General features: G+C 38.6%; 5 protein-coding genes across 8 annotated transcripts in view; 3 read left to right on the forward strand and 2 right to left on the reverse strand.

Moving 5' to 3' along the window:
• Positions 1 to 371: 371 nt before the first annotated feature.
• LOC126372458 (uncharacterized) lies at positions 372 to 9,885 on the forward strand. 2 transcript variants are annotated; one of them, XM_050018227.1, is made up of 10 exons: positions 372 to 722; positions 1,677 to 1,849; positions 2,322 to 2,384; positions 2,456 to 2,614; positions 3,189 to 3,452; positions 4,409 to 4,553; positions 5,571 to 5,712; positions 6,741 to 6,939; positions 8,342 to 8,480; positions 8,844 to 9,885. In XM_050018227.1, the coding sequence occupies exons 1-10, from the start codon at positions 384 to 386 to the stop codon at positions 9,213 to 9,215; spliced, it is 1,995 nt and encodes a 664-aa protein (XP_049874184.1). In that variant the 5' UTR covers positions 372 to 383; the 3' UTR covers positions 9,216 to 9,885. The 2 variants fall into 2 exon arrangements, with proteins under 2 accessions (XP_049874184.1, XP_049874185.1); XM_050018228.1 differs by having other exon boundaries at positions 375 to 722; positions 2,474 to 2,614.
• On the reverse strand, positions 9,395 to 11,849 carry LOC126372558 (mpv17-like protein 2). 2 transcript variants are annotated; one of them, XM_050018383.1, is made up of 3 exons: positions 11,618 to 11,849; positions 10,856 to 10,988; positions 9,395 to 10,580 (listed from the first exon to the last, which is right to left on the reverse strand). In XM_050018383.1, the coding sequence occupies exon 3, from the start codon at positions 10,566 to 10,568 to the stop codon at positions 9,930 to 9,932; it is 639 nt and encodes a 212-aa protein (XP_049874340.1). In that variant the 5' UTR covers positions 10,569 to 10,580; positions 10,856 to 10,988; positions 11,618 to 11,849; the 3' UTR covers positions 9,395 to 9,929. The 2 variants fall into 2 exon arrangements, with proteins under 2 accessions (XP_049874340.1, XP_049874339.1); XM_050018382.1 differs by lacking the exon at positions 10,856 to 10,988 and having other exon boundaries at positions 11,618 to 11,845.
• Positions 11,850 to 12,286: 437 nt separating this feature from the next.
• Positions 12,287 to 22,066, forward strand: LOC126372499 (nuclear receptor coactivator 5). Its single transcript, XM_050018297.1, has 8 exons — positions 12,287 to 12,427; positions 12,593 to 12,872; positions 13,770 to 13,894; positions 14,219 to 14,380; positions 15,619 to 15,736; positions 18,714 to 18,913; positions 20,299 to 20,471; positions 20,950 to 22,066. The coding sequence occupies exons 1-8, from the start codon at positions 12,421 to 12,423 to the stop codon at positions 21,181 to 21,183; spliced, it is 1,299 nt and encodes a 432-aa protein (XP_049874254.1). The 5' UTR covers positions 12,287 to 12,420; the 3' UTR covers positions 21,184 to 22,066.
• A 38-nt stretch (positions 22,067 to 22,104) lies between these two features.
• On the reverse strand, positions 22,105 to 26,125 carry LOC126372452 (cell division cycle protein 27 homolog). Its single transcript, XM_050018220.1, has 4 exons — positions 25,953 to 26,125; positions 25,788 to 25,863; positions 25,496 to 25,643; positions 22,105 to 24,968 (listed from the first exon to the last, which is right to left on the reverse strand). The coding sequence occupies exons 1-4, from the start codon at positions 25,974 to 25,976 to the stop codon at positions 23,087 to 23,089; spliced, it is 2,130 nt and encodes a 709-aa protein (XP_049874177.1). The 5' UTR covers positions 25,977 to 26,125; the 3' UTR covers positions 22,105 to 23,086.
• A 281-nt stretch (positions 26,126 to 26,406) lies between these two features.
• Positions 26,407 to 26,968, forward strand: part of LOC126372506 (transmembrane protein 184B) — a 35,664-nt gene continuing 35,102 nt past the window's right edge. For both annotated transcript variants that reach the window (XM_050018303.1, XM_050018304.1), the window contains exon 1: positions 26,407 to 26,689. The gene's annotated coding sequence lies outside the window, so the exon portion shown is untranslated. The remainder of the gene's footprint in view (positions 26,690 to 26,968) is intronic.

A 26,968-nucleotide genomic window follows, 5' to 3' on the forward strand; every position in this document is an offset into this window, starting at 1 on the left:
AGTTGTCAATCAACCGTCTCTTTCCATTTCAGTGGATAAGAAAATTACAGTTATAACTTAAAAGTGTGTGCAGGCATCAGAACCAGTGTATGAACTGTTGATGTTACAAAAATAAAAAGAATAATTAAATAAGTTATTTAATTAAATAAAATTAATTAACTTTTTACCTACTTGTGAATCTGCTCGCCCTAGAGTTCACTGGTGTAAGATTGTATTAATATGTGTACCTATGTACCTATCCAATCTCAAGAATACAAATATACCTAACGTGCAAGTGTCCATACGACAATTTATCTGTATCTCCATGAAAATACTGCATCTATTTGTTTAGCAATACTTCTCTAATAACAACGACACATTACGGTCTAATTAGCCGAGGTCTAATGTCCCATCCATCAGCGCGTCTACTTGAAATGTCCTCAGTCTTGACTTTGGTCTCGTTGGCAGCAGACCGGAATGGTAGCAAAATGCCTTCAGGAGTCATTTTTATCATCTGTATACCTTCAAGTAACTATGAGCACATACTGAAGTTCGGGAAACCGAAAGATATGATACCTTACGAAGACACATGTTCTTCGAAGCAGTGTAGATTGCAAGTAGAGTTGAGAAACAAGAAATCAAGGAGTATCCCCGTGCATTTGACTCAGGAATATTATAATGAAGGATTCAATCCTACTTTGGAGAATATCAGTGAAGATGATGAGCGGATTACTATGGAAAACGTAAGTATCTTACATGTTCTAATATCTTACACATATCACACATATCCGTTATTGTTACACATATCAGTCAGAATACCTAGTTAAGTTATGGAATAAGCTCAATATGTGTGATGTGGTTGTACTTTTTTAAATAAATAAAATAAATAAATAAAATAAAATATCTTCTCCCTTTGTTTTATGTTAGTATCGATTCTTTTCCATGATAGAGTAAGTACTTTGAATACTCCGTAGTTCAGCGCGTCGATAACGGCCACTGCAGTCCAGTGGTTTCAGCGTTGCGCCCACGATCCGGAGGTCCCGGGTTACAATCCCAGTGGGGGCATATCACAAGAAGCACTTTGTGATCCCTAATTTGGTTAGGACATTACAGGCTGATCACCTGATTGTCCGAAAGTAAGATGATCCGTGATTCCGAAGGCACGTTAAGCTGTTGGTCCCAGTTACTACTTACTAATGTAAGTAAGTAGTCGTAACATGAGCCATGTCAGGGGCCTTTGGCGGCTCAATAGTAACCCTGGCACCAGGGTTGATGGGGTTAGTAAGCCAGCTCACATCCCACACGATAGAAGAAGAAGCGCGTCGATTCCCGGTGGCGACATCATAAAAACACTTTATAAGGCCCGTATTAATAATTAACCAAAAGTTCCGAGTGTCAACTCAAGACGTTGCTCACGTCTCAAGTCAATCTCAGCTGAGACGCACTTAAGATGACGTTTGAGATCGATCTATTAATACGGGCCTAAGACTGCTTAGTGTACCGATCCTTGTCTATCTAACTGTTACTATAACCTAACCAGTAATTGGGATGGTTTCTCCTTCGGGTTGCAAGATCAGAGTGCTTCACTAAAAACCAGACTACCGTTAGGGAGATGATGAATAGAGATTTCTGAGGACTTAGCCAATTTTTACAAGATATCATATTATAGATAAGTAAAATAACGATTTCCACTGTAGATCTTAGAAGAACTCCTGCGCAAGTTGAGCGTAGAGCACGCGGTATGGGTGAGCGACAAGAGCGGCAACTACATGGAGGTCATGTTCCCGCTACCCACCGGAGACCCCTGCGAGACCATGCTGCACTGCCTCACTAAGCTGGGGATCGGACGCCGGTGGAGGTCTATTGTCAGGTACAGGATTTTATGCATACAAAACATATACATAACATATGTTAGTGACATCTTGAAAACTTTGAGGGATGATTCAGAGATTTTTTCTGTTCCATACTTTTGCAACGGAAAATTCCACTTGATATTAACTCAGAATCATAGTCTGAATCATCCCCCTCAGTATTCGTTACGATGTCACTAACACCCTGTAAGTATACACAAAACTACGCAGCGTTAGGGATGGCCATAAGAAATCAGGCAGCAGACAACTGCAGGCACTTTTGATACCAGATCCTTGGATATACGATAGAAATTAAAGTTAGGGATCGTCCGGGACTATAATACTTGGCTAAATATTATTTTTATTTTTTGTGTATTTTTGACGTTTTTCTTGCTATTTAATCAGGAGTAGGTAGGTACACTGTTCTTCTTGAAAATACGACCGGAATGTGAACAGAAGGCGATGAGGATTTACTTACTACTAACTTTGCAGTGTTCTACCGTGCAACGTGGTACATTCAGCTCTTGACAATGAAGCCGACGAGGAGACAATATTGTAAGTATTATCTTCATCCACTTCCTTACTAATTAAAAATCCAAAAAAACGTCATTTCAATCCAAATCAAGTGACTATTCCGTGCACAGACGCAAGACTGAGGATGCGAAGCGTTGGCGCAGCTTTGTCGAGTCAATCAGATCTAAATTGACTGTGAAACAAGTTGTCGATGGTGTAAGAGGGGGAGGGGAACTTACCTTCGATTACCTCACCCTAATCATCACAGCCGAGTGAGTATGGGTACAGGTAAAGGGCGAATCTATTTGCAAGTAGTTGCGACACCTTTTCCAAATACTGTATCAAAATAGACCGCATTTTGTAAGTAATTTTAACAGGCTGAGGTCATTCATGTGTCACCGATATAAAGGTACTTGTTAAGACTTTTAGGTAAGAATTATCCATGGGAACCAAAGTAGGTACTAAGACAAATCATCATAATATACATAGTTTATCGATAATGTGGAAAAACCAGTTCGAATAGTTTTATTCAATGTAAAAAGTAATATAACATAACATCACCCGTATAGTATATACTTACACGATGTGCACCACTCCTCGCCAGCAAGTAGGTCGAAAGCCAATCTGTCCTAAGAGTTTGTTTAGCACGGCATACGACCACCTATTTTCTAAACATCGGAAGAATTTCAGAGAAAAATAACATGATTTTTCCGTAGTCGTGTTTTAGTTTTTAACCCTTTCACGGACAGAGGCCATAGGTCATTGATGGTTCATAATAGGTAGTATGGAATCGGAACGTCCACAGACGTTCTGTCCTTGAAAGTATTAAACTTATATTTTTTTCAGTTCCCTAGCAGCTCTTGGTTTGGTGGAAAACAACGCATCTAACATCGTCGCTGCAATGTTAGTGTCCCCCCTTATGGGCCCCGTGATGTCCATCACATTTGGCACCATAATCTCTGATCGAACTCTCATACGGAACGGGTTTGAGAGTCTTGTAGTTGGCATGCTGTTTTCACTACTCTTTGGCTTCATATTTGGACTGATATTGGGAAGTACTGCAATGCCCTGGGGCTATGGAGATTTTCCTACTGAAGAAATGAAATCACGGTAATTTTCATTTTGTTTTTTTAGAAGGTATGAAACCTATGTGTGGCTAGATAATGTCATTGTTCGTTTATTGTTCTATGGGACGAATTGACATGTACTTGAATGCACCAAACTTACAATCCTTAAGGATATTTTCACACAAAATATCACCATATTATATAACCATCCCAGCGCATATTATACAACTTTGTCGGTTTTCTATTCGCTCCCAGTCTAACATGGAAGGTATTATATTCTAGAGAGACGAATGGAAGCAAAACATTATTCAGAATTACGTTAGTACAAAGTACAAACTATACTCGTAAAATGTTTACAAATCCGCCAGACAGAGGCGTGTAAGTCGTAAATCACATCCGAAGTACGTACGTACCTACGTATAGAATGGAAATAGTCTGGGTATCAGACAGCAAAACTAATATAATCTCATATAGATACCTAGTACTTAGAGCTTATGTATACTAGCTTTACGAGGATATCGATGTTGAATGATTTTTGTTTTTTATAGCAATCACCCGTGCTTAGGGAAACTTCTGACTATGACGGGACTTGAACTGGCAGCTCTTGTCAAGCCGGGACGACCGTGTTAACCATTACACCACCGGGTCCTCCTGTCCATGCGAAATTCCTTCGATCTTGTATCATAATTAAAAGTTCGAGTCAGAAAAAGCTATTCGATTTTATTTTCTCTTCGTATCGATTTTAAAGTTTAAACTTTGACTTCGAAATTGCATAAAATGACTTATGGTATCCTCAGAATGGCCGGTCCCCTTAAATGTTATTTAATTTCTAAAATACTTTGAAATTATGACTGGCGATGGGCAGTAAGCGGCACTTATTGAGCACCATTTCAACTTTGAATACGCCGACCCCGGGAGTAACCGGGCTATTCTGAAGACGCTCACAATTTACGATTAAGTAGGTAGGTACTTTAAAGTTACTTAGCTGTTATATTTCAGTGGAAACGTCCGGTCTCTCTGGATGGGTGTCCTCTGGGCCCTCACTTCAGGAACGGGAGTGGCATTGGCCTTGCTCCAAGGCAGTGCCGGCCCTCTCATCGGTATTGCCATATCTGCATCCTTGTTACCGCCTGTGGTTAACTGTGTAAGTGCCAGATTGTATTAGTTTGACTATCCTAAAAAACTCACTCACGATACACACTCACACACACACATTCACACACACACATACACACTCACTCTTACTTTTTATTCACTTACGATAGTCCAAGAAAGAGACCGTCAAAGTCAATATAGTAACACATTATACATGGTCGAAGTAGTATAATTTGACAGCTGTTAGAACTATTATTTCCCGATCAGTTTCTTTCACAATGGCAGCCCAGTTGGAAGAACGCTCGACTCTCACTGTGAGGTTGGATCATAAAATGATATGTGCATGCTCAGTGCTAAAGTCATCATAATAAAAGCCATATTCCCGAGTAATGCTGAGGTACTATGTGGCCGTGTTGCGCTGGTTTTCCCTTCGCTAGATAATTAGAAACAAATAATACTTAAGTCATTGAAGTTTTTGATGAAGAAGAAAATATAACCGCTACGCTAGCATGCTCTCCCAAAAAAGTAGCATGGAAATGCTGCACCGACAAGAGCGTGGCCCTTAAATTGATGATGATGATGATGAGCATGATCTCAGTTTTCACAGGGTCAGATCCGGTTTTTTACAGAAGCGACTGCCTCTCCGACCGCTTCCAACCCGCGAAGGGAAAACTATCCCAATACAGGTTAGGTCACATACCTCCGAAAATGCATTTTTGATCGAGAATTTGGTCTAGAATTTGGGTTTCCTCACTATGTTTTCCTTCATTGCTGAGCGCGTGATAATCATTTATGATCCAAACATGAATTCGAAAACAAATTCGACAATGATTGGTTTAGGCCTGTGCTGGATTCGAACCTGCGACCGCAAAGTGAAAGGCAAACGTTCTACCAACTGGACTACCACGGCTCTCACGGATGAAAGTGGATGAAACCAAAGTACTTCGTGGCCCCTGCCTACCCTAATGGGAAATAAACATGATCTTTATGTAACACGTACCTACCTTCCTAAATCACAATATTGAACGCTTCAAAATATGGCCGGCCCATGTGGTTTATGTTGCAGGGTTTATTTTGGGCTCTGGCCTGCATTTGGCTGCTGCATCCTGGCGTAAAGATACCACATATCAAGGGCGAACCGTACGTCGGTAACTCTTCGTACGAGCCGCTGTATCATGACTATCTGCCTATCGAATATGCTATCAATGGTAAGTAACTATTCAAACAACTGGGGACATCACAAAAATTACTTTGTAGTCCCTAGTTTGGTCAGGACATTACAGGCTGATCACCTGATTGTCCGAAGGTAAGAGGTCGGAAGGCACGTTAAGCCGTCGTTGGCCCCGGTTACTACTTTCGAACAATCAGGTGTTCAGCCTATAATGTCTTAACCAAACTAGGGACCACATAGTAATTTTTTGATACGTCCTCACCGGGAATCGAAACCAGGACTTTCGGATCGTGAACCCAACGCTCAACCACTGGACCACAGAGGTCGTTGTAAGGGCATTCCAACGCCGAACGACTTGCAATAACGACCAACAACTTTTCACTTTCAAATCTAAAGCGAAACTTGTATTGAGATATTTAACCGGCTAGACTAAATTCTAGACAGGATTATCGATTGGCTCACAATGCAGCTGAACCTTGTTGAATTTTTTATGAAAATTCTGATATCACGATGTATGTACCTACTTATCGAACATTGTGAATTGCAGTACCTTTCTTTTAAATTTTAAATATCGAGTTTCTCGTTTTATTCACCACAATCTCACCGACGGTGGTAGACAATACAAACGGTGTTGATCGAACTAACAAAACACGTAAACATAAATAGCTTAGAGATGCTTATAAGTCCCACTACTGGGCATAGGAGGAACTAAATTATTTAGCTCAGCTTCTATGCTGGATTGGGAGCGCATCAAAAAATATAGAACGCATTCAGCTGCTTAGGTAATTTCCCGGGCAGGTCGTAAAAACCAACAGCCTAATCGGGCTTGTTTCACCCTGTCGCAGACAACCTATTTCCGTAGAGAATTAGATATAATAAGTGCAGTACAGTGCAGAGCCACCTATGATCATACCTGCCCGCCCCTACCCCCGATCACTACACAGTACTCTTCGTTTCGAGATCGTCCCAGTTCCACAAGGCAGGTGTTCTGCCACACAATACTTCTGCAGATTCATGGGCAATAGTGGTATAGGTACCTACTAACAATGTTACCTTTCGCTCCAGGTATCGTGAGCTGCTGCCTGACAATAGTGAACGTTATCTGTATATTCATAACGGCCATCATGTTCTTGAAGATCAAAGAGGTGGCTGCCCCGTATACTTCTACTCCTGACCTGAGGAGGTTCTGGGAGCAGGATATACGAGTGGCCAGGGAAGCGAACCGCGCGAGTTTGCGGCGCGCTGAGGACGATGAACGAACTGAGTAAGGTGTCATCTGTTTCATCACTTATAAATTGTCTGATAATCTGCTGGACAAATGTTTAGACTAATATTTCATCAGCAAGTGGTCAAAGACCAGTGTCACGTACTTACCTATTTATTTATTTGTAGACAATAAAACAGACACAAGGAACATACAAAGAAAACAGATAGTACTACCTGTACTATCTTAGCTTAGCTTATCTCTAAACAAAGAGATTTCTTCCAGCTGATCTACGTGACGAGAGACATTCAACGTACACTTCATCATCATCTTGATCAGACGATATATACAGCGTTTACTGGCAACATCTTGTATGGCTGATAAGTCCAATATTTATTTATTAATTTATTTACATTTCACGACTTTACAGTGCAGAAGCGCCAATGCGCCGTGAAACTTTATATATAAACAATAATATAATTTAACATAAGAAACTTAGGTGTAAACAATATAAAAACATATTTAATTTTCACACATCATTCATCATCTCGCAGAGCCTCAGACACTCGCGACACACATACGTCCACTCACTCACAAACATATCACACTCTGGTGCTGATGCAAGGAGTGCATTAAGCATGTGCACGGCACGGAGGAGTGGCGAGTGTGAATATGACAGCGGCAATAGCATCCGCACGACTGGCATTTCAGCTGAGGGTCGTTAGATGGTGTGGATAGTGAACCGACCCTCTCATTATTATTTATTTTTCCCGTCTGTCGCGTACTTACGTGCATGATAATTGATGAAGGAGAAGGAAGCAAGAAAAGTGTGTCAGGATTCAAGCAAATAGAATTCCACATCTCTGTTCACCTAACTGTTGGGAAATAGACGTAAGTTTGTGTATGTATGTGGCGAAAAACACCGTTAATAATGCTCCCTTCCCACCCCATTACGGGTTACGAGTATGAGTTTATGTATGTGTGGAATTTATTATAATTTATATGCAATTATCAATTAATCAAGTTGTCAAGGTTGTAAGTAAAGATATATTTGGCCTCGAGAGAGTTACATTATCTTCAGTATTTATATAACAAGTTGTTATAACATTTGCAGTTCGTATGACGTGCCATGCAAAGCATTATATTATTTATTACGTAAGAACATGTTTGCTAAATATCGTCATGATTATATATATAACCAGGTAGGTAAGTACCTACGTAAGTAGGTATACGGATAATGTAAACGTGGTAGCTAAAAGTTTTCTTTTATTAAAAGATTTGAGTGCATTTGACTACGATCCACCCTTGTCGAAAGGAGCGGTGTGGTCTAAGGTGAAGCGCGCAAACTCAAATAGCAACTCTCGCAGGAAGAGAATACTATTCAAAAGAATCATGACGATAGGTCTATAGGTAGGTTACCCACCAACATTATTTCCTGTTAAAGACTTCAAGAATTTCGCAGGCTAATGCTGGATGACCTGAACCAAGTTACGGAGACCGAAATACGAGAAAAATTAGAGGCAGCCGTAGCAGAAGCTTTGGACGATGAGACATACAGGAAGGTCAAGCGAATGAGCTATCAGAGCCATAACGCTAATGAGGTACCGGTTATCGTATTTCAATTGTTTTAGTTTACTTGTTTTCTAATTGATATTTGCATTTGGAAAACATCGTGAGGAAACGCATTTCGGAGGTAGTGACCTAACCTGTGTAGGGCTGGTTTTCCCTTCGCGGGTTGGAAGGTCAGACAGGCTGTCGCTTCTATAAAAAACTGAACCTGTTAAACCTTCAGGTTAGGTAAGCGGACTCTGTGAAAACGACTTAATGCCGGGGAGATGATTATGATGATAAGGTAGAGCACGTTTGCCTAGACTTTGATACTTAAGCTATCGTGCAGGAATATTGTAATCTTGATACTTTATAAGTAGTTGAGGCGTTATAATCTAATCACCATTATGATCCAGGTAATAAGGACCATCGGACTACAGTCTCGAACACCAGTCTCTATACGCTCAAGCCAGAGAGCGTCGGGATCATCCACACCACACAAACCTCACCATAAAGATTCAAACACCGATGATATTGCCGCCTTGGACAAACTCCTCACTTCACTACTCGGTTTCAAGGAATATAGAAGAAGCAAATCCTTCAGCTCCCATCGAAACACTCCAAGATCGAGCCAAATGCCCGTCATAGATGAGTTAAAGAGAAATAGAAGATCAGAATCATGGCCCGATAGAATCTTCGAGAACACAGTTGTAAGAAGTGTTCTGACCAGTCTTAAGACTAGTAAGCGGAACTCTGCTGCTGAAGAGCCGTTCTTAACACCAAATTAGAGAAGTTTTAAAATAGCGTAGTGGCTATTTGAAGTGGTCACAAAAATATATTATAACCACATTGTGAATTAAAGAAGCAAAACTAAGTTAATGAATCACCTTTTAAGCCCGAATCCGTTGAATTGAAGTAACATAAAGTAATTGATAAGTAGGTAATTATTACTAAAAAAACTACTGAATAATATACGTAAACCATTTTATTTAGCGAGCTCGTAAAAATAAGAGTAAGTGACTTGGGCGATTGTTTCCAGTCATATTATTATCAAAACGATCACAATCATGAATATATAAACATAACAATAATTTACAATAGATGTGTCTATAAAATTCAAACATTTGCACTTGAACCTAACAACAAACAACATTACTTTTTTTTCAAATTCAATACATAATTCGTAGTTTAACAATGCGATAGTTACTTAGGTATATTGTACCTCTAGAAATATGAATAATAAATTAAGACAAACATGAATTATAAATTTGATAGTAGGTATTTGAAACCTTACATTTTTTTATATATTAATGAGAACAATTTCACGATAAGTACGGAATCATTACGTATCTATCACAGCTTGCTTGTTTATTGACTAATATTTAGTTACATTTAAATAATATTGTATACAAAATATACTTATAAGTACATATCAAATAAATAAGGTAACTTATGTGATTCGCTATTTTCTTTAATTCAATAATACCTAAATGTAATTTTCGTCAAGAGGAAATTTCGCTTTTTATAAGTGGGGGGGAATTGGATTTGCTGTGCTTTACTTGTGAAGTGTATACGTCATATCCTAAAGATATGGTGTTGTCATATAGAACTCTAAACCTAGTTGGCAGGAAGAAAAAGTTTATGACTTGTGCCGGTGGCCACACCAACCATTCTGCCGTATATAATTTACCGAATTTGCCTTTCACTTCATCTTTAAAATTCTGTATTGGATCCTGTTCAAATATTGCCAAGCTACCAAAGAATGTTACTAACATTACGGGAGAAAATATCAATTGGTCTAATAACAACTTTTTTGTTACCATTTCTAATGTTTTGCCTATAATAAATTTGTCCAAAACTTTATACCAATGATGACACAGAACGCCAACGGCCGCACCAGAAAATGCCATGTGCATTGTCCGTTTAGGATTATATTTATCTAAATCCTTAGTGTATATTTCGTAGCCTTGTTCTAGAACATCACCCACTGAGGATAAAGTTACAGATATGGTCATATTTGTATAAAGCAGGTACTTGTCACTAAATGCAATTCTCACTATCCTCTTGAATCTTGAGGACATTGGACTCGATTTGCTAATATTGTTTGCAAACTTCCTCCAGGTGACACTTAGAGCTTGCATTGCAGGTCATGTCTGAAAACAATATATTAAATAAATAAAATAAATAAAAACAATTTCATATACTTTTATTATAATTTTGGATTAATAGTATTAGTAAATCAACTAAACAATAACAATTTTATTATTTACATAAAGATTTAATATTAAAAAGTAATTATCATTGTTGTTCAGGTCCACTTTTCATTTTACTAGAATTTTTACTATCTTTCCCAGACTTGTCATGTTTAACATGTGAAGTGTACACATCATAGCCAAGTGATATAGTATTGTCATATAATACTCTGTACCTTGTGGGTAGAAAATAGAAATTTATCATTTGAGCCGGGGGCCACACCACCCACTCGGCCTTGTATAAGGTCCAGAATTTATCTCCAACTTCATCAGTAAAATTTTCCCATGGATTGTCTTCAAATATAGCCACTGTGGCAAAAAATGACATTATAATAATTGGAGATGCGACACATTGATCTAGTAGTAGTTTTCTCAATGCCATGTCTAAAGTACGGCCAGTAATTATTTTATCTACAAAATGGTACCAATGGTGGCATAGCACACCCGATGTGGCACCAGAGAATGCCATGTGAGCGGTGCGGTGCAGATCTCTCTCCTCTATATTATTAGTGTGCACCTCTATAGTCTGCTCTATCAAGTCTCCCACAGTAGATATTGCCATTGACAATGTAACATTGGTGTAAAACAGATACTTTGGACTGAATATTGTGTAAGCACCACTTTTATAGCTTTTAATTGCTTTCGTAAAAACTCTTCTAAAAGTCATCAGTTAAATGCAGAATATTCACCTAAAATAATTTAAGATAAAATGTAAAACTAAAAAAGTGTAGGCTGTTTTACATCAATGCAATGGTTTGAATATTATGTACCTATCTACTAAAGGAAACGATTTCCTAAAACTTCTACAAACTAAGTGTATAAACAAAAAAATAAAAATTGTTAATTACCATAATTTTTAATGTTTATAATTACCTACTATTGATATAAATGAATGATACACCTACATCTATGATAAAAATACATTTAAGTATACTTACATTGCACCTACGAGGAATTAACTATTTAGATGTATAAAAATGTATATAAAACTTCAAAGGTGATCAGTAAATAATTTTGGTGCAAGTTATTACATAACTTGCTTTAAACACATTTTTCAAATTATTTCAGGTTTATCATAACCTCGAAACATTTTTTTTTTGTAAAATGTCAATGTAAAGTTATTTTTTTAATGCTTCGGATTGCTTCGTTTGTCCATCAGGCAAGCAAAGGGAATACAACTAGTAATAGGCATACAGCCTTAAATTCTGCAGCGTTTTGATATTTTATTTAAATAAGGTAATCATTCATGTTATAAATTGAATGATTACCTTATTTAAATAATATGTAAATTAATCCATAAGTAAAAGTACTATTGAACGATAAAATTAGCTATTATTATTAGGTTTAACCAGTTCACATATAATATAGGAAGTATTAACATAACAAAACGCTATGCTGTTTTCAATGTTGTAAGGGGTTTTGATTGGGTTTTCGAGGCGTTATCTGTTATCCGATCCTAGAGGATCCTAGGTAGAAAATTAATATTAGTTATAAATAGGTCATTTCAGGCTTGAAGACTTCATCATCATTAACCAACATTTAACGGATAAAAATCGGAGAATGCAAAAACGCCGTAAGGCAGAATGATCTTGTGATCATAAGCTGTACCATTGAATGAGTGAAACAAAAAAAAATTGACTACGGTGGTGTCTGAGGGTGGTGTATAAATGTATGGTGTATGTTTAGTGTATTTTCCAAATAATAAAAGGGGGTTTATCCATTAATTGCAGCAAAAACAACCATGGCAGGTAATTTATTACTGAATACTTTATAATAGTTGTTTCAAAGTGTGTAGTTTATTTATTGTATCTTGTAATTTCGCACCGGAAAAAATAGCGGCGTTAAAAACAAAAAGTAAGACACTTACGGTACTTTTATTAGGTATTTATATGTTTTTTTTAACTATATTTCAGACAAACTGACCCTCGATAGACAGGATATGAAGAATCGGGCTACTGCCTATCTTAGGATATATGTTGGTGGTCTTACGGAGAAAGCTACTGTAGATGATCTTTACGATCATTTCATACAGTTCGGACAGATCAACGGCATCATTATTAATCGTAACTTCGGTTTCGTGCAGTTTGAAACTGAAAAGAGTGCTCAGGAAGCCATAGCAAAGGCAGATGGCAGTATCCTGCAAGGAAAAAGCCTGAGTGTCCGCACTGCTCAGAATAACATCGATAAACAGCGGTGAGTGAACCTGAAATAATTAAAACTTAAACATAGCAACAACTTTTAAATGGGCAAACAAATACAATTATACTTCCACTTGTCCAAAGGCTTTTAAACACCTGTTTTTACCAACTGTAACTTCAACACAACAGTATTGCTAAATAACATAGAATTATTTTTATATATCATATAGGTTTACATTCTAATATCATTAACATTGCAGGAAATTGTGGGAGTACTAACTCGTTTATTTAGGCTTCTAAACCTCAAAAGAAAAAATTGAACCCTTATTTTTGATAAATACTTTCACAAACATGAAATACTCTTATATGACTGGTTATAATAGGTTAGCATGGTATGGCTCCTACCCATTTTTTGTATGGAATGTTTTCATTGTATTTTTCACTCCGAAATTCCGATAAATTTACACTCATTCCCAGAATATTTTAACTAATATATGGCATGTGATGTGAAGGGATGACAGACATTTTACGAGGAAAGTGATGAGTATGAATGTGGAGGAATATAGGGGTAGGGGAAATTGTGGATGGATTGTGTGAAGAAGGATATGTGTGTGAATGTTGTGAGCACTGAGATGATGAATGGAAGAACAGGGGGGGTAAAATGGCCACATCGAAGCAATTCATCTAAGAAAGCAATATTGCTTTTTGACAGTTGTTTGCATTGCGCACTTACTTTTATATGCGCAAATGTCAAATTGCAATATTGCTTTCATAGATGAATTGCTTCAATGTAGCCATTTTAACCCCCGAGTACATGTTGTGCCAACCCCACTTATAGTGGAATAGAGGCAGAAGGATGGATAAGGCTGGTAATAATATTGATTACCACGCAGACAGAGAATAGAAACCTATTGAACAAAATGTATTTCATGTAGACGACATTCATTTTCAGTCGTGAGGCGGACCTTGCTGTGGTACATTCAGAACCACCAGCAGCACAACATAATGACACCCCTGCAGCCAAGGATGATGGAGAGGAGCTCTACGACAGCTATGGCAACTACGTCGGAGACCAGGGTATGGGTTCTGTATTAATTTCTTTCTAGAAACCAAACTTCTATTCTGGACTGGATGTAAAGAATAATATACATTGCCTTCAGTGGTATATCATCCCAAGTATGAAAAAGTCAACTAAGGTCAACAAACACTAAGAACTATACACATTATATTACTATACATAAGATGCAAGCTGTTCCCTGATGACTTATGAGTTACAACCGCCAATCTCTTGGCCAACCTCTCAAAGAAATCTATGTACTTATGACTTCTTTTGTTTGGTGACTTAGTTATCTCGTGGAGTATTGTTTAACACGTCTACCTGTATACATCTATTTATTTCAGGTTATAGAGAAGAAGAGGAAGACAGTTACGGTCGCCCAGACAGGGGCGGCGACGTGAGGGGCCGTGGGCGGGGCGCGCGCGGTCTGCCGCGGGGGCGCGGGGGGCGCGGCCGCGGCGCCCCGGTGGCCTCCTTCAGGGACCGCTCGCCTGTCGCCGGCAGAGGTATATCTCCTACGCATTAACGAACTGGCTATCGACATTTTTTGTATGGAATGTTCCCTTTGTGTTTTTCGCTCGTTTTGACTCGTTCTCGGAATATTTAAACTATATAATAATTAGAATTCCATAGGAAACAAAAAATGTCGATTGCGGGTATGAATCGGCGCCGATGGTTGCATCTTGCATCGTGGTCTTAACTTTAAGGAATTGCTCTGGAAGGCAGCGGGGCGGAGAGACTAATCCCGCGCGAAACGAGCGATTCGACCGCTACCGTCGAAGATGATTCGATCGTCCGCGTCGAGGATACGCAAGTCGGGCCGCCCCGCCGCCGCCGCAATCACCCACCTCGTCGCAAGCATCCAGTTCGCGCCCCGAATGCACTGGATATTGGTATTGATCATTCAGAAGATGTGACAGGTCCACTTTTTTACAGAAGCGACTGCTAATCTTACAGTACGTACAGGCTAGGTTAGGTTACATACCAACAAAAACACATTTCTCGGGTGTGTGGGTTTCCTCACAATGTTTGTCCGTCAACATTCACCGCTGAACAACATAATCATTAATCATAATGGAGAATTTTGACTTTAGAAGTAAGACTGTGTAAAGACAGCAAGATCAGAGCCTGTTAAGCCTTTTTCTTTTATATTTTGTGTTCAATGTGCACAATATAGTACATTTGTATATTATGTGGGCACACCCCGAATACTCCATACAAAAAGTTCATTCTTAACATAACCCAACGAATAAGTGCGAGCTAAACAAACGATCCCAGCGCTCCCCTTACTTCTTAACAGCTTACGGCCATTTAAGACCCAGAGCGGATGAGGTCGGCACCCGATACGAATTGGGAAGTTACCGTTCTATTCGAAGTCATCATCTCCCATTATGCCTGTTTTAACAATCTCCGCTTACCTACCCTGACGATTTTACAGGTCTGGTATTTTACAGAAGCGACTGCCTGTCTGAGCTTCCAACCCGCGAAGGGAAACCCAGCCCAATACAGGTTAACTCACATACCCCCGAAAATGCATTACTTGTGGAATGTGGGTTTCCTCGCGTGGGAGCACGTGATAATCATTTATGATCCAAAAATGAATACGAAAACAAATTCGACAATCATTCGTCTGTGCTGGATTCGAACCTGAGACCTTAAAGTGAGAGGCAAGCGTTCTACCAACTGGGCTACCACGGCTCATCACCGTTCTATACTTAGTATTGTTTTTTATTGTCTGACCCAGGTGCAGAGTGGGAGGGTCGCGGCGGCTACGACCGCTACCAACAGCCTGACTACCCGCGCGCGCTGCCCGTACCCGAACGCAACGATTGCGAGATCATTGTCGTTTCCAAAGCTCTTACGTAAGTACTGGGGGGTTAAAAAGGCAGCACATTGAAGCGATTCATATAAGTAAGCAATATTGCTGTGTTAGTCAGCGTTGGTAATTTAGTTATTATAAAGTTGGTTTGTGCTGTGTAAGTTTAATTAAGACTTAAGAAATACCCCTCGGAAACCGAAAAGTCATGAGGGGCGGTTTCCGAGAAATAGTGACGCAACCAAGCTAGTCAGCATCGCGACATTACAAATAAAGCAAACCAATAACGCAGCGTGCCAATACAATAATGAAGATTAACATTGTACCATTATTAAAAGAGATAATAAATGTCGTGCTCAAATTATTTAGTCGCGTGATGATTATTTGGTCAACTTTACATAAATAGAATTGGCCTAAATAAACTTCTCATCAAAAAAATCGAAACACTTCCGTTTTCATTGTTTCTGTCCGAATTTAACACAAAAAAGAATTCATACGATGAAAAAAAAATACATAAATGTAGCTGGCAGTTTGGCCATTACAGTAATAAGCGAAAATTCTAAATTCAAAATTAGAATTTCATTTGTTTATCTTATAAACGAAATGAATCACTGTTTTGAGACAAATGTGTGTTTAGGGTTGGAGTACATTTAGCGTTTAAAAACTAAAAATTGGCGCCTATCCTTAAACTTTTTGTTTTTTATTTCAATACTGTGACTTTGGGACGTCTGAAAAAAGGTTTTTTTTTTTTTTTTTTCTAAAACGTATGGATACTTCGCCCACAGAAGCCGCCCAAGTTGTGGCATTGCTGGATTCTGGCCTTAGTCAGCGTGTTGTGGCTGCAAGACTGCATCTAAGCCTGTCATCTGTTCATAGAGTCTATAAACGTTATCGGGAGACTGGTTTGTTCACGCGCCGTTCAGGATCTGGCAGGAATCGGGTCACTTCTGAGCGAGATGATCGATTTATTGTAACAACTTCTTTAAGAAATCGACGCCTTAACGCTTTTCAACTGCAGCAGCGGCTTCGTGTTGTACGAAGGGTGGCTGTAAGTGACTCTACAATTAGAAGAAGGTTTAAGAATCGTGGACTGGTACCGCATAAGCCAGCAAATGGGCCGAAATTAACTGCAGACCATCGAAGAGCGCGCCTTAACTTTGCACGTGAGCACCTAAATTGGTCATACCTACAGAACCGCCACCATAGCTGACCTTTTCTTCAATGCAGCATTGTGCATAGCGTTCTCCGTCTCTTCTGTAGACCTTGTTCCTTCCGTCGTTACCATACAGCATAATTTTACACTCATCAGAAAAGAGAACTTTGCTCCACTGTAGGTATGACCAATTTAGGTGCTCACGTGCAAAGTTAAGGCGCGCTCTTCGATGGTCTGCAGTTAATTTCGGCCCATTTGCTGGCTTATGCGGTACCAGTCCACGATTCTTAAACCTTCTTCTAATTGTAGAGTCACTTACAGCCACCCTTCGTACAACACGAAGCCGCTGCTGCAGTTGAAAAGCGTTAAGGCGTCGATTTCTTAAAGAAGTTGTTACAATAAATCGATCATCTCGCTCAGAAGTGACCCGATTCCTGCCAGATCCTGAACGGCGCGTGAACAAACCAGTCTCCCGATAACGTTTATAGACTCTATGAACAGATGACAGGCTTAGATGCAGTCTTGCAGCCACAACACGCTGACTAAGGCCAGAATCCAGCAATGCCACAACTTGGGCGGCTTCTGTGGGCGAAGTATCCATACGTTTTAGAAAAAAAAAAAAAAAAACCTTTTTTCAGACGTCCCAAAGTCACAGTATTGAAATAAAAAACAAAAAGTTTAAGGATAAGCGCCAATTTTTAGTTTTTAAACGCTAAATATACTCCAACCCTAAACACACATTTGTCTCAAAACAGTGATTCATTTCGTTTATAAGATAAACAAATGAAATTCTAATTTTGAATTTAGAATTTTCGCTTATTACTGTAATGGCCAAACTGCCAGCTATACATTTATGTATTTTTTTTCATCGTATGAATTCTTTTTTGTGTTAAATTCGGACAGAAACAATGAAAACGGAAGTGTTTCGATTTTTTTGATGAGAAGTGTATATCTTACTACATTCTCTTTCCACGATCATTACCTTCATCTATCTTTTAATTAATCATGGTTTTAAAATTGGCCAAAAACAGCGTCAGATATTCGACACGCAGGTCTGCGATAGTTGACCTGTGAGCGAGTGGAGCGGAATCACAGAGATTCATTTCCGAGTTCATCACTCGCTGTTCAGTCGAGTCAGTTAAGACCCTCCTGATGGCAAGTTGTGGTACCGGCTCGATCGCTAACGTTATATCGCGCATTAACTTCGATAGCGCGTTCTAAAATACTACTAGCGCCATCTATTGACGACTTGGATGAAATAAAAAGCGATGGAGCATATCCCGCCACAGCAAAAATCAGCGACAGGACGTGCCTTCTAAAGCGTCACGGTACAAACTTTGATGGTACACAGGAGGATTATGTTTAAAGAACCGACCCGGAGTGGGAAAACGGCGACCGCGACACTGGCGGGGTCGGTTACTCGAGGCCCTAAAGTGTTGGAACCAATTGGCCGTCTCTATGGCTAGAATAATCGTGTCAGGTCGCGGTCGCTAGCATAAATCATTCAAATGTAACATTCTATAGGCTATTTGACAACCTAGTCAAAATTAGATACATCTTACGAAACGTCAGAATGAATGATTTCTTTGGAGTTTGTATGGAAATACTGTGACATCATCAATAAAAGCGGTCAAATGTCGTACTCATTGTTACTTAATTCGTAAATAAAATTCGAAAATAAATCGAAAAGTAAAATGAGATTGATTTTTGATCATTTTAGACTGGCTTTTAGGTTGTCTTTGATTACTTGTGGCTCTGCCCACCCCATTAGGGATTACGGGCGTGAGTTTATGTATGTGTTAGACTGGCTTCTATTTCTAGATTATCGTTGTATAATTTATCTTTGACCCAGTCAAATACCCTATTACAGAGAGTATGCAGAATACATCGAGGGGCGGTTGAAGCGTCTAGGCATCGTAGTGGATCTATTATTCCCCATGGAAGACGTGCCCATTGGCAAGGTGCTCGGGAACATCGCGTCGCGGGGGTGTCTCTATGCCATTCTAGTCATGCCTCAGAACCAGGAACATAGATCTCTGACCCTCACCATCTTACACGGACTACCACAAGGTGAGAGAGTTATTTTCATAAACATGTCAGCAAAGATTTACCCGGATAGCATAGATATGGATTACAAAGAGAAAATTAAATCGAAAAATTATCCGACGCGGATGGGACTCGGAGCCGGGACGAGCGTGTTAACCACCGGGTCCTTCTCCTGTCCATGCGAAATTATTTCGATCTATGTATCGTGATTAAGCCGACACTGGATTTTTGTGAGTTTCCCTAAGCATGAGTGAGTGCTATAAAAACAATAGATATGGTTTAATTTGTATGAATCTTCTCGGCTAGTAAGAAAATTATACATTATTTTTAGATGTGACAGCACTTACATATGAAGAACTGTGTCCGTTTACTTTTACTTTAGCTTGAGGGTGGAGTAAGGTAGTAAGTGTAATATTCACCAAAGTGTTCTATCTACCCTATAAAATACTGATAGTGATAGGCAAGCAACTTTACGTTGTTATTCGAGATGTTAGATGGCTTACCTTCAGTGAAAAAAGTTGTTTCTCATTTGGAATTGAGATACTTACTCAAAGGAGATACTTGTAACAAGTACATAGTTATGTTATTCAGTCGTATAAAAACGGTTGATGTACGAAAAAATTCTGAGATCATATATCTATTATTTATCAATTGGTGAGGGTTTTCCTTCCGGTTGATAGCGGGGAGGCCTGTGCCCAGCAGTGAGACGTACATAGGCTGTTTTTTTTGAGACTATACAGGGTGTTAGTGACATCGTAACGAATACTGAGAGGGACGAAAAAAATGTAAATACAAAAGTATGGAACTGAAAATACATATATATTAAAAAAACACATGAATTTTGCGACGGAAAATCCCACTTTATATTAACTCAGAATTATGGTCTGAATCATTCCTCAAAGTTTTCGTTACGATGACATTATCACCCCGTATTTCCTTGTAGGAAGTTTGACGCATCGAGGGCAAACTTTTTACTAGTTGCAATTACTTTTTTAACATTCCATTAGTAAATGTTCCGCTTGAGTACACGGCGATCGTTTTGCAAGGCTAATATAGCCAATTGTGTTCTGTTTACTACTAGGACTGCCTGTCTCGAGAGTGGAGGACAGTTTCAGGATAATTTAGTATTTTACCACATTTAGTGACTAGATTTAAAGTGAAGACATTTAAAGAGAAAAATAAATGAATTTTCTTTTAAGTATGCTTTTTTAAAACTGTTTCAAATCATTATTGCAACCGAATATTTGCGTAATTAATCAATTTTATATATTTACAGAAATAACGTTGATCAATGGAGTTTATAAGAGATTCTTTTGTTGATAATTTCTTTGTGCAATGGACTGTCTGACTGTCAACATCGAATTTACAAAATGTACGAAACAAACTCAAAAGTCGCATTTGTTTACTAGAGCACCGCAACATGCCTATAGAAGATGCGTTGCAGCTTCTGTCTCGGAATTTCCAAGAGGTGCAGCGTGGCGGGCCGTCGGGGCGCGAGGCTGTGTACGCGCTGCTGGGACAGCTAGCCGACGGACGCACCTTGACCGTGCTGCAGTATGACAAGGTGTTGGAGTACTTGCAGGTCAGTATTGTTGTAACTCGTACAGCAGGCCGCCGGCGGGCTGCTTGAACAGCTAATAATTATGTAAGGTCACACCCCGGAAACTTCATACAAAACACCCCATTTTACACAGACGCTACACATTGACGTTATCGTACACGCGCATCTATGTGTGTGACGTCTAACATAGTATTATTCCTTATTATATGGTAAGGTAGAGCTGGAAGGCCATCGAGGCATACCCTTTCTCTTTAAAACGCCACCCCTTTCATGATCCTGCGATAGTTGAATTATTTTCTCGCAATTTGCGACTTTGACAATTTCTATTCAACACACTTGCATATGAATATGAATAGGAAAGAATTTAGAGGGGATTAGGCTCGTAATGTTTAAAGTTAAGGGAGGTAATTAGTAACACATACTGTTTTATATAAAGGAACTATCTTAGCGATGACGCAGTCATAGCTAGTGACTAATTACAATATTTTTACATTTACAGGAGCGGCGGGAACAGCAAGTGAAGATAGAGCTCGGGGAGCCTTTGACCACGGCTCCGACCACCAAGAAAGAGGTGGACCTTCAGCAGAGGATCCTCAGCATCCTGAATGATAAGAAAGTGACAGCGCCGGAACCAGCGCCCGTGGCGCAGCCGCCCGCGCCCGCACAAAACAAACTGCTAAACGACCCCACAGTTCGGAAAGCTTTAGATTCAATATTACAAAAACTCGTGTAACTAACTCCTTTTTATTGTAAGCGAATTAATGTAACAAAGAAGACAGTAGGTTATCTTCGTGCTTCCCTACGGGATAGCGTATCGACCCGTTAAAAATAGTTTACTATAATAAAGTGCATGACACTTTAAAAGTGACTATACAGACTTTCCTCTATAATCTCTTGCGAAGGAACTTGACTTTATTACTGGGCTATACCTACACCTCTTCGATATTTATGTAGTTTATATTATGAAGATAATCTACACTTCTTTATAACTATTTTATGCCGAAATATTGAATTTTAAGTACGTTATGTACTACCTCATGCATTGTGAACATTTCGTATATCGTACGAAGCAACATTAAACGATGCGTAGACAAGTGAAAAAGGACTATCTATAAACTGATTGATATAAAGTGAGTGATTGTGATGATGTGATTAGTGTGAAATATGCTACACACTTATTCAATTCAGCATATACATAAAGAGCAACTATTGTTATGTCATGGTTAGTTATATGGTTTTTAAACAAGTCTGTATTAAAATAGAAATAAGGTGTCTTGAGCAGAGTTAACCCATATTTTGTAGGATCTTGTAGCATTCCGTATTTTTTTGTAAGAGTTAACCCATCAATGTATAAACTGCCTATATAGTAACGCCACCGGAGAAACCAGCGCTTTTTATATTCAAAGAAAAGGAAATTAACTTTCCATATCACAATTATCAGACTATGTAGAATAACTGTTTAATCTGAATCAAACCAGTGTGTAGCATATCTGAGTGCTGGTAGTCGATATTTAAATACTATTAAATTAGCAAGACTTGTTCAAATTGTTCCAGCTCTATATTATATTGTAAGTACAATGCTAAGGTTGACATAGAATTAAATAGTTTCCCTCTAACTTAAGTAGTTTTATTACAGTCAAATGAAACAACACCATAATGTTATATCGGTTTTATAAGTTCATACATATAATTAGAGGTGGTCTAAACAAATATATCCACAGAGCTAGCAGTTCATTGGTGAGTTGAAATGACAAACGGTGCTATAGTTATTTGTTATAATATATACATACACAAAGACAAAAGTAATTGCATAAACTACGAACTAAGATCCTGGCGAACTGTACACTAAGCCACATGAGTTATATTGGTTCCAGAGGATTACTTTAGATCGATATAGTTTCATACCCTAACTAAGTAGCTAATGTTCAAAGCTGAATATTCATCGTCACTTGTAAATTTTAATCATACAAAACTAACCATCTACATGCAAGTTCCAGTTTGGTAATAATAGCATAATTTATTATAAAAATATTATAATACAAAGAAACATGATTGACCAAACACCGCCAGCGGTAGTCGAGAACGCTCAATTTACAGCATTTACATTTATCAACTGACTTGGAGACATCTACTAGTTGTCAATACACCAAACCAAAGGTACATCGAACAAAAAGCCAACCATTAGCGGCAACACTGTGTTATCACGAATTTATTATGGCAATGTTATAATTCGTAACATCAAGATTAATGGATTACATAATTTTATAATTGATTGAAACACCCCATTGAGATCAAGGCCCTGCGTCTTAGATCTTTCTAAGCTTTCCTTTAAAAATTCTATTCATTATCATTCTAGGATTTATTAGCTATACAAGTATATAATAAACTAGGATAACATTAGGAATATCCACATCTTACTCTATATAAACAAATCCACGTACGCCCTTACTACTACAGCAATTAAATGCCACGGCACACCCATCTGGCTCCGCAGAGTTACGTCTATTTGGAAGATTTGGTGTCAATCGAGAGCGAGACGAGTGGGCGCCATATTTACAGGGATCAGTCAAGTGCGACCGCGTCGCCGACCACGTAGGCGAAGCTGCAATCCTATCCTTCAACATTCGTCAAACACATTAGGTCGATCTCTCTGGTGGATCGTCCTGTTTGGTTGGGTCGAAACCCTCTTTTATATGTCCGCCAGTTCCTTTCGGATCTAAATCAGTGGCCCAACTGAAGTGCATCAGAGCTAAGTGAGAATTGCCTAGTTTATTGTGAACTTTTCCAAGTAGATAATACACTAATGACTCCCTTGGAGCTATGTCTTTCAAGTGATGAAGATCTGACAATGCATCCTGTGGTCTTCCGGCGCGCAATAGTACTGAAGCTCTGTGGAAACGGCATAGAGGATTCTCTGTGTCTAAGGCGACCGCGCGTTCTAGAGTAGCGAGGGCTCGATCCATTTTACCCAGCGCCGCTTGCGCTAGACCCAGTTGGCAACGTAAAACTCCTGAGTGGGGATGTATTGCAAGAGCGCGGCGAATGTGCACCTCAGACGCCTTCCAACGTTCCTGTCGTGCATAAACAGTGGCAATACCGAACCACGCAACATAATTACGAGGATCAATATTTACTGCAGTTCTGAAGCTTGCGAGGGCTTTATCAGTCTCTTCTGCTACAGCATACTCATGTCCAAGTAAAGCATGTGCATACGCTGCGTCTGGGTCAATTTGAACAGCTCGTTTGAAGAATTTCAGAGCAGTCTCACGCTCTTTGTGCAGAGAGAAGCAGTTACCAGATGCTAGCCAAGCAATGGGATCAGTTCTGTTTAATTCAACTAGTTCTTGTGCTAATGCCGATAACTGTGCTTCCCGCTGAAGATGCCATAAACATGTGCTGTATATGTCCATGCCTTCTGTTCTGGTGGGATATTGTTTTCTTATGTCTGCAAATATCTTGGCGGCTGCCTCATATTGCGCTAGTTCATAATGAGCACGCGCGATCATTGTTTGCACCCATGGTGATGCCAATTGCTTTTGTGGAATATCTTGGAATAACTTAATTGCATTTTTACATTCTAAGAATGACAGAGCTTTGTATGCTTCACCTAGTTCTTTCATCAAGCTTAAAAGTGCAACACCATTTGAGTTCTTTGGTGTGACAGCAGGTGTCACAGTCTCCATACTTTTATTCTTTTCATTGGAGTCAACAGAATTTGTTTTGATATTCTTAGCTGTACGCTGTTTATTCTTTCGTGAAGGACTTTTGGGTGCCACAAATTTTCTACTAGGAGACTTATTGTTTTCTTTAACTGAATAACTGCTGTTATTGTTGCTGAACAGTCGTGAAGATCTTCTGGGCGCAGGACCGAGGGTACATCTTGGAGCTGGACTGAACACTGCATCTTTAAGCTGCCCCATTTGTGCACGTAGAGAATTAACTATCTTAGGTATGGCCTTTTGCTCATTCGAGTCTGTGAGTGTAGGTGTGTATAGTACAGGAGATTCTTCCATAGGCAACATGCCAAACGATGGCGAGAAGGGAATGGGAGCTACTCCACTGAACACACTGTGCATACGCTTGACTGGGGCCTGGGTCTCCGGAGTGATGCTTGTAGACATAGTCATCGGAGTCCGAGTAGCAATATTATTTGGTGTGACATTATTCATACCAGAAATACTGGTATTATTAGGAATGTTGCTATTAACAAATGAAATATTTTCCGAGTTGCTGACTAGATTCACTAATGTAGTAACACCAAATGAAAACTCAGTGTTGTTAATTTGGAAAACTAGATGAGGATCTACTTTCTCGCCCATATTACATAGAGCTGCAAAGGATTTCCACATGAATGGGTTGAGCGAGAGGGCCTTACGATGTGCCTCAACTGCTTTGCTCCGCCTCTCAGTAATGGTATAAACTTTGGCCAACAGCTGCAAGGCATAAGGTGCTTGTTCTCCAAATTCAGAGGAAACAATATCTAAATTTGTTCCCAATACAATTTCTGCATCTTTGTAACTGAAACAAATATAAATATTCATAAGAATATGTAACATGTCTATGTTATACTGTGTAGTCATTCCTGTAAACTCTACGAGGTGGCCTAATCCAGAATGCTATTTACAACCATAGTTCATTGTTATTGGTGGCTAATTAATATTATTAACGGTAGTGGTGATATAATATGACATAAGTTTTGACATCTTGGTTGATATATTTCTATACATATAATATGTATTGTATATCTACATGTTCAGGATGACAAGTTTAACGTAATTTTAAATACAGAACATAAAACAGGCATAGATGTTTTGTCTTTTTTTAATGTCTTTTTAGGTTAGTTTTATTTATGTTAGTAAATATTATTTGTAAAGTAATTTCATTGATATATTAAAAAGAAATAAGTTGTACAAAATATTGACATAAAATTAAACGGAACATAAAACCACCTCAATCAATTGGAAGTATTTGATTGTAAGCTGGTGAAAAAAATATTTTTATTTTTATTATTACTTAGAATAACAAAAAATATATTTAATACTTACAATTTCAAGTCAATTGAGCATTTAGCTAATAGGAATCTAGCTTGTGGTAGTGTCGGCGATGTGTTCTTTAGCAGGTGATGGGCCTCATGCACCCTCCGGGCTCTATAGTAACAGGTCCCCAACAAAAAAGCTGTCTCTTCTGAACCAACTGCAAAACGAATATAATATGATTATGGTATTGAAATTATTGACAGTAAATGTGAAACTATTTTAAAAATATAATTAAATGTTTGTTGATGATCAAATTTACCAATATGATCAACTATGAGGGTATGAAACCAAGAATGCGTACCTTCAGCGTGTAATCTCTCTGCCAGGAATATAGCATTGTCATATTCGTAGTTGTTGAGGCAATCCCAAACGATTACCTGAAGGAGAATTCAAATTATTAATGATTTCAAATTAACCCTGGGTATGGTACCTACTTGACAGTTCTAAAAAACGAACAGATTCTCACCTGTATAGGTTCCTGAACAATCATATTGGTAGAATATATGCACTCCTAAGATTGTAAATACTAGAAAATATTTCACATCGCATGCCACGATTATTACACAGTCACAAAGTAAAATAAAACGTATCTTTTACGACGGACATTTTCATTTCAGTTTGTTGATTGTCTATGGCAGATGAATGTTACGAAAGCGGTGTAAATTGTTGCCATTGTTAACACAGTTAGTCAAATAGTCAAGAGAAAATATGACGTAAAATTGTGAAAATCGCTGTTTGTAAAAAGTTAAATTCACTTGACGAACTAAGAACAGCTTTGTACAGAAAATTAGCTACTTTATCAGCGATCCAAGACGTTTTATCTAAATTCTACTACAAAAAATATATGAAAAATATTAACACTTTCGAAAATCTGTCTTCAATTTATTTTTTATGGCAACTATTTAATAAAAACAAAAAATGTCTATGATTAATCGTCAACGACGTCACGATTTCGCAAATCGAAAATGAAGTAAAATTACGAGAAAGGAATCAAAGGGAAACTTGTTTTTGCTTGTGTTTTAATAATCAACGAGTGATTGTTTTCGCCTCATACTGGGATAATCTGTGAGCGTTGATGTGAACGAAATCAATGTGATTGTGTGTACAGTGGATCAGACAATATGTGTAAAGTGTTGATTACGAATGACATCTGTTAACAAAAGGAAAACAGTAGTTAGAAGACATTGGTAGTGATATTTACAGGTAATTTTTGTTGTAGTGTGGTTCATAAATAGTTACGTTTGTACTTAGAATATATGCAACAATTGGTTTGCGTCGTCGAGCGCAATCTCCCTTCACTCTTGTTGTTCTCTAGGGGCCCCAAACAAGAAAATGTCAAGACGTGTGACCTCCAATTTACGAGTTCCTTTCTTGTTTTGATCTTTTAATGCCTTAGACTGGACTTGTTTCCTGGTCGAGATGAATATCAAAGATCAAATTTACTTCGATAGTGCTCCATTTAACATGTGGGTGAAATGATAT

This window comes from Pectinophora gossypiella, chromosome 14 (genome assembly GCF_024362695.1).
Source record: "Pectinophora gossypiella chromosome 14, ilPecGoss1.1, whole genome shotgun sequence".
Taxonomy (NCBI): domain Eukaryota; kingdom Metazoa; phylum Arthropoda; class Insecta; order Lepidoptera; family Gelechiidae; genus Pectinophora; species Pectinophora gossypiella.

Bases quoted from the DNA above. Each gene is read 5' to 3' on its own strand.
- LOC126372558 (XM_050018383.1), bottom strand. From the start codon at position 10,568: ATGCAAGCTCTAAGTGTCACCTGGAGGAAGTTTGCAAACAATATTAGC.
- LOC126372458 (XM_050018227.1), top strand. From the start codon at position 384: ATGTCCCATCCATCAGCGCGTCTACTTGAAATGTCCTCAGTCTTGACT. The intron at 723-1,676 runs GTAAGTATCTTA...TTTCCACTGTAG, and splicing joins AGCGGATTACTATGGAAAAC to ATCTTAGAAGAACTCCTGCG. The intron at 2,385-2,455 runs GTAAGTATTATC...ATCCAAATCAAG, and splicing joins GCCGACGAGGAGACAATATT to TGACTATTCCGTGCACAGAC.
- LOC126372452 (XM_050018220.1), bottom strand. From the start codon at position 25,976: ATGATTGTTCAGGAACCTATACAG. The intron at 25,864-25,952 runs GTGAGAATCTGT...ATTCTCCTTCAG, and splicing joins TTGTTCAGGAACCTATACAG to GTAATCGTTTGGGATTGCCT. The intron at 24,969-25,495 runs GTAAGTATTAAA...TATTTGTTTCAG, and splicing joins TGCTCAATTGACTTGAAATT to TTACAAAGATGCAGAAATTG.
- LOC126372499 (XM_050018297.1), top strand. The intron at 14,381-15,618 runs GTATATCTCCTA...TGTCTGACCCAG, and splicing joins CTCGCCTGTCGCCGGCAGAG to GTGCAGAGTGGGAGGGTCGC. The intron at 15,737-18,713 runs GTAAGTACTGGG...ACCCTATTACAG, and splicing joins GTCGTTTCCAAAGCTCTTAC to AGAGTATGCAGAATACATCG.